Source organism: Triticum dicoccoides, chromosome 7A (assembly GCF_002162155.2).
Source record: "Triticum dicoccoides isolate Atlit2015 ecotype Zavitan chromosome 7A, WEW_v2.0, whole genome shotgun sequence".
Taxonomy (NCBI): Eukaryota; Viridiplantae; Streptophyta; class Magnoliopsida; order Poales; family Poaceae; genus Triticum; species Triticum dicoccoides.
This window is the reverse complement of record NC_041392.1, coordinates 688,789,271-688,795,889: the sequence shown is the minus strand read 5'-3', so window position 1 is coordinate 688,795,889 and position 6,619 is coordinate 688,789,271. Positions and strand designations below refer to the sequence as shown.

The 6,619-nt window shown below is 48.2% G+C and overlaps 2 protein-coding genes across 3 annotated transcripts; one reads left to right on the top strand and one right to left on the bottom strand.

Annotated features, from left to right (window-relative positions):
- The first annotated feature begins 123 nt into the window (after positions 1-123).
- LOC119330778 (putative clathrin assembly protein At5g57200) lies at positions 124-3,987 on the top strand. Of its 2 annotated transcripts, none has more exons than XM_037603906.1 (15): positions 124-270; positions 422-491; positions 567-664; positions 859-997; positions 1,102-1,229; positions 1,335-1,427; positions 1,499-1,549; positions 1,640-1,705; positions 1,807-1,872; positions 1,978-2,058; positions 2,293-2,370; positions 2,468-2,638; positions 2,727-2,805; positions 2,966-3,084; positions 3,416-3,987. In XM_037603906.1, exons 1-15 carry the CDS (start codon positions 175-177, stop codon positions 3,803-3,805), a joined length of 1,725 nt encoding a protein of 574 aa, XP_037459803.1. In that variant the 5' UTR covers positions 124-174; the 3' UTR covers positions 3,806-3,987. The 2 variants fall into 2 exon arrangements, with proteins under 2 accessions (XP_037459803.1, XP_037459804.1); XM_037603907.1 differs by having other exon boundaries at positions 125-270; positions 2,471-2,638.
- A 122-nt stretch (positions 3,988-4,109) lies between these two features.
- Positions 4,110-5,324, bottom strand: LOC119330779. The gene is made up of 2 exons (XM_037603908.1): positions 4,794-5,324; positions 4,110-4,400 (listed from the first exon to the last, which is right to left on the bottom strand). The coding sequence occupies exons 1-2, from the start codon at positions 5,221-5,223 to the stop codon at positions 4,336-4,338; spliced, it is 495 nt and encodes a 164-aa protein (XP_037459805.1). The 5' UTR covers positions 5,224-5,324; the 3' UTR covers positions 4,110-4,335.
- Between the last annotated feature and the right edge of the window lie 1,295 nt (positions 5,325-6,619).

The window sequence follows — 6,619 nt, the reverse complement described above, 5'->3', positions numbered from 1 at the left end:
AAAAAAAATTGGCCAACGCCCGCCTACCTCCTCTCCCTCCATTGGCGCCCCCTTGCTAAAATTGGCGCACCGGGCTAAGTACCATCGTCCGTCGTGCATGCGCGCGCGGCTGCCGAAGCTGGACCGCGGGCGCGGCGGGGCGGGGCGGGGGCCGGAGCCGGGGCGAGGGCGACGATGGCGGTCATGGGGTCCGGCACCTGGCGCAAGGCCTACGGCGCCCTCAAGGACTCCACCAAGGTTGGCCTCGCCAACTTCAACAGCGAGTACAAGGTCAGCTCCTCCGATCCCTTGCAATGGTTGCCGCATACTCATATGTGTTCGTCTGATTATCCTGCATCCCGTTCCTCCTGTATCTGTCTGATTATCCTGCAAATTGACACATCAATTGCTAATGCGCCCCAGAAATTTCTGATCTTTGCAGGATCTGGATATCGCCATCGTGAAGGCGACGAACCACATGGAGTGCCCGCCCAAGGAGCGGCACTTCAGGAGTGAGTGGTTTCCCCTTCCTGACCATGCAATGCAGCATCCATGCAGCCTTGGTAAACTCTTTTTGCCGGATGCAGGGATAATGTTTGCGAACTCGGCAAATCGCCCGCGGGCCGACGTCGCCTACTCCATATGTACATTGGCCCGGAGATTGTCCAAGACCAAGAATTGGATAGTGGGTCTTGTTCCTCACTTGTTTGTTTATCTATGCCGATTGATGGTCCTTGATTCAGTCATCTCCATCCCTTCTCTCTTGGTTCTCCTAATTTTCCTTTCTGTCCATTGTGAGATGCATGAACAACAACTAGCAAGGAGTATTCATTTGGTGCATCGAAAAGGGCGTGCATTGACTAGTAATGTTTGCTACAGGTTGCGCTTAAAACATTGATAGTGATACATAGGTTACTGAGAGAAGGCGACGGGTCATTCAAAGATGACTTCCTGAGCTATTCATACAGAGGAAACATTTTGCAGCTTCCAAATTTCAGGGACGACTCGAGCCCATTAGGTTTGTTCTATCGCGCGTCATTCTGAGCTGCAGCAACCAACGAAAGCTCCCGCTCTTCTATTTCGGTATCTGATGCGACGCTCTCCTCCACCCCCTTTTGTCAGCATGGGATTCCTCTGCTTGGGTTCGCCTGTATGCATTCTACCTACATGAACGTGTCGAATGCTTTGGGGTTCTAAAATACGACGTCGAAGCCGATCGTCTGGTGAAATTACCCCAGGCTTCTGGCAAGGTAAACACTGATTTCTCATACAGTCCCAACAGTCAACACCCATTATGGTTTTGCTGATTTGGTTGTCATGACTGTAATGTTGGAGTGTTGGCACATTTACCCCAGGCACACAGTAGAACAAGAACCCTTCCATGTGAAGATCTTTTAGATCAGTTGCCTGCATTGCAGAAACTACTACAACGGCTTATTTCTTGCCAGGTTTGATTATAGGAAGACCGCGCTTCTTTGATACCATTCTTTCCTCTTGTTCATCTTCTTCACTGTCGCAGCCTGAAGGTACAGCCTGCACCAATCACCTTGTACAATATGCATTAGCCCTTGTAAGTACCAAATTTGTTATGCTTTTCTCCTTTTAGTTCACAAATAGTATGTATTTCCTATTGATCGTATGGATGTTTTATGGGCCTCAGGTTTTGAAGGAGAGCTTCAAAATATACTGTTCGATAAATGACGGCATCATCAATCTTGTTGATATGGTACTCTATACAATTCTTCTGAATGTCATCCTGCGTGTTCCGTGTATGCCCATAATCAATTTGTGAACATAAGTTCAGTTCTTTTTCTCTTGTCTGGATAGTATTTTGATATGGCAAAAATGGATGCTATCAAGGCCCTTGAAATTTATAAAAGAGCTGGCCAGCAGGTACAGAAAGTCAGGTTTTTTTTTCATCTTCTTCTTCTCCTTCCATATTGTTGGTAAACTAACCAGTTCATGTCACTCCATGATTTGATTTTGCCTATTTCACAGGCAGAAAAGCTTTCTGCGTATTATGACTACTGCAAAAATCTTGAGCTCGCCAAGACTTTCCAGTTTCCTACTTTGAGGCAGGTGTGCTTATTCATCCATTCAATATTCATCAATGTCTTAAGAGAATACAGAGGGAATATTTATGTATATAGCAGTCAATAGCTCCCAATTGGCCATGACCTATAGTCGTATTCGCAACTATTATTTTCTTGGATACTCCTGATTATACATGTCAATCAATTCATGTGCACTAAATCTCTGGGTGCGAGGATTTAGACATATAGTGATATATGTTGATGGGTTACTGATATGCAGCCACCTTCTTCATTCCTTGCAACTATGGAAGAGTACATCAGAGAAGCACCCAGTGTCAGCATCACGAGAAAGAGTGTGGTGAGTGCGTTCATTGTCAGTAAAATTGCAAGCAAAAAGGAAATCAAGACACTCAACATAAATCCACTATTGTTCTGTTAATTCTTGCTGTTGCTAGCAGAGTTCACCTAGTGACCACGAAGATGAAGCTCCACAGGAAACCGAGAAACCGGTTGAAGAGGAGAAAGAAGAGCCAGCAGAAGCTGCACCTGAAGAAGAGCCACCATATACCACTCTCTCAGAAGAAGATGAACCCCCACCATTGCAGCCAACCACTGGGGATCTATTAGTAACTCCAATCCACTATGTTCTGCCTTCATGCCAAATTAGTGCCTGCTTCTTTGAATCTTACACACTTGCTCCTATGCCGCTCGCAGAACTTGGATGAAGAATTGCACCCCATGATTGCAAACCTTGAACAAAGCAACGCACTTGCTCTTGCCATCGTGGAACCAGGTATGTACTGGATGTAATCAGCAAAACCACAAGTAGCAATTATGTTGTGATCCAATAAGTTTCATCTGCATTGGTGCTATTTTATGTTTCTAGAATGTTTATAATGTTTAAGGTTGTATCTGCTGCTAAATACCACATCATGACGTCGTGAGTAATGTAGGGAGTGAGAACAATGCCTCGGCCCCTCTAGACTTGTTTGCCGTTGACAAAGCTGGGTGGGAATTGGCACTGGTCGCTGCCCAGAGTAACCACACAAGCCAACCAGCTGTCAGCCAAGTGGTATGTATATGTTGCTATATCTTTAGATTCAACCTCTGCATAAGATTTTACACTGCTCACTAGTTGGCTCAGTTTGCATTTGTTGAGTTGTGATATGCTGAGCTGCAGAATCTAGTTAATTACGGGCAATTTTATCAATTCTCGTGATATTCTTCTGTTACATTCAAATTAGTAAAAAAAAAACTTTCAATCCCCAAAAAACAGAAATTTCTCAAATTAGTATTCAATCCCCAAAATCAGAAACAAAAGAAGTGCTTTTGAAAAGGTACCACAATGCCGAACACAGCATATAACTGCATGCAATTTTACTGATTCATCTGCATTTGCTCAGCAAGCCGGAGGGTTCGACAAGCTGCTGCTAGACAGCCTATACGAAGACGATGTGAGGAGGCAGCAAATCGCCAGTGTGACCTACAACGGCGGCGTCACGGTGAACCCATTTGACCCCAATGACCCGTTTGCCATGTCCAACAGCTTCGCGCCGCCATCGAATGTGCAGTTCGCCATGATGGGGCAGCAGCAGTACTACCAGGCACAGCAGCATGGCTACTTCCAGGTGCAGCAGCAGCAACAACATCAGATGGTGGCGATGCCGCCACAGACATACCAGCAGCAGCAGGCTCAGTACGCCGTGAATGCCGGATTATCCAACCCGTTCGGAGATCCGTTCAGTGCTCTCGTCACGACGGCAAATCCGCCAAAGCAAAACAATCAGATTTAGCCTGAATTGCGCAATCTTTGCTGTATCTTACTCTAATTTCGGTCAGTCGTATACCACTCTTCTAATTCTGAGGAGCAACTTGTATAGTTTGAACTTTGTAGATACTGTAAACCTTATGGAAATTGTGTAACATGTTTGGGAGATGATACAATCATTTGAATGCCATGACACAATTTCCACTATCTAACACATCTCCGCAAACACATGAGCATGTTTAACATCATCATCACACAACCTAGAAAAATCACCAGTAACTGAAACTGTTCAATTCACCCAAAAAGTCAGGCAGTAGCACAAGAGATGGTGACCACAGTACTACTGATCTCAATATTGATGAGTGTTGCACATGACAAGAAAAGGTTACACGAATTCAGTTAAGTTCTTATTTCCTCATGAAAGGGCATGAATTCATGTGTTCTACATATGTACAGTAGCAGAAACCCATAGATAGGTAATAATAAAAACATAAAACAGACAGGTCTTTCTTGATCCCCCACTTCACCCAGTGCGATGAAACTAGCGGTTCCAGTTCAGTCCTCTTCAGCTAGATCTGCATCCTCTACCAATCCCTCCACCTCCTCATCCGGGAAGCGTCCTGCATAAGGATTAATCCAGGTTTTAGTAAGGATGCAGGTGCAAGAACACAGTGTGTGATCAATTGATAAATGTTTTGTTTTGATGACAAGATGAGAACTAGAGATGAAATGCACTTGACTTATGCTTTGTTAATTTTATCGCACTAATCACTTCGATCACTAAGCCCGGAAGAATCGAATTTTACGGTAAATTGCTAAACAGGGCCACATGAGCTTGTATCGCAGAGCAAGACTAGTTTCTAAATCGTAGTGGATTCCACCGGCTGTCCTTGCGCTGCAAATAGGTGCCTATTCTGGGGCGTTTCGGGAATTATTTATTGATTTATTTATTTTTAATTGTTACTTGGAGAGGGGGAATGAAATGGGGGATCTGGGGCGGGACGGCCGCTCACCGTCGACGAAGTAGGCGGAGCAGGGGTATCCGCGGGAGGAGGAGGCGACGGCGCGGGCCTCGTCGTCGGAGAGCGGGGGCGGGAGCACCCCGATCCCGCCGCCGCGGGTGACGAGCTCGAGCAGGCCGAGGGCGGCCCCCGCGGGGCGGGGCGGCGCGTAGTAGGAGGTGCCGGGCCGGAAGGGCGCCCACTCGGGCTCGGACATGCGGGCCATGGCGCCGTCGATGGCCTCCTCGAGGCGCCGCTTGAGCGCGCCCGCGCCCTCCGCGGCCGCCGGCGACGCCCCCGCCGCGTCCAGCTCCAGCACCATCGCGCCCCCCGCGCCCGGGCGCCGCGTGTGGTTGGCGCGGCGGGCCACGGCCGCCGCGGGCCGGGCCCCCAGCCGCCGGGACAGGGTCGCCGCCGCCCGGGAGGAGAGCGCCCGCGCCATGCTTACCCAGACACGCGGCGGTGGTCGGAGGGGAGCTCGCCGTTCGCCGTGACCGGTGGAGACGCGCGCGTGGGTGGGGTGCGGGGTGGTCTCGCGAAGGTTGGGGGAGGGGGAGGTGGGTGGTAAATATAGCTGTCGGCCCGGGGGCCTATCCGCAAATAGGTCGGCACGGCTCCGTTCCGTCTCGGGCTGGGAACTGGTTTATTTTTTAAGACGGTTTTGCCCACCGGAAAAGACCAAACCACGGGCAAGTGGGCGTCGCCGACTGTTTCACGGTTTTGACAAGTTTACCCCTGGGAATCTCTTTTTGTAAATGTAGTGATGAATTTTCTTTTGCAAAAACCTCCTATCTACTCTAAAAAAAGCTTCTTATCTATCATCAACCATCAAACATCATGATGGGACAAAGAATAAGAGAAGTGACAAAAATTACATCTATATCTATAAATCAGCTAGCGACGACTACAACACCGGAACGAGTCGAAGGCGCGCGTCATCATCGCCCCTCTCACACCGGCGCCGAGCAAACATTTTTGTAGTAGTCAGTCCGGAAGTCGTCGTGTTGAGGCATCAAAGGACCAGCACACCACAACAACAACCGCAGTTTATAAGAGAGTCGTAGATTGAAATGATCTAACTTATAAACATATGAACACCGACGAACAAAGACCGGATCTACGCAGATCAACCAAAGACAAACACCAACCAAAACACGTGAGATCCGTCGAAGACTGATACGTCCATTTTGCATCATGTTTTTATATCGATATTTATTGCATTATGGGATGTTATTACACATTATGTCACAATACTTATGCCTATTCTCTCTTATTTTATAAGGTTTACATGAAGAGGGAGAATGCCGGCAGCTGGGATTCTGGGCTGAAAAAGGAGCAAATATTAAAGACCTATTCTGCGCAGCTCCAAAAGTCCTGAAACTTCACGGAAGCTATTTCCAGAATATATAAAAAATACTGAACGCAAGAAGTTCCAGAGGGGGGCCACACCCTGGCCACGAGGGTGGCGGGCTCGCCATACCCCCTGGACGCGTCCCCCTGCCTCGTGGGCCCCATGGTGGCCCTCCGATGCTCATCTTCTGCTATATGGAGTCTTTCGTTGAGGAAAAAATCATAAGCAAGCTTTCAGGACGAGACTTCGCCGCCACGAGGCGAAACCTTGGCGGAACCAATCTAGGGCTCCGGCGGAGCTGTTCTGCCGGGGACACTTTTCTCCGGGAGGGGGAAATCATCACCATCGTCATCATCAACGATCCTCTCATCAGGAGGGGGTCAATCTCCATCAACACTTCACCAGCACCATCTCATCTCAAACCCTAGTTCATCTCTTGTATCCAATCTTTGTATCCAAACCTCGGATTGGTACCTGTGGGTTGCTA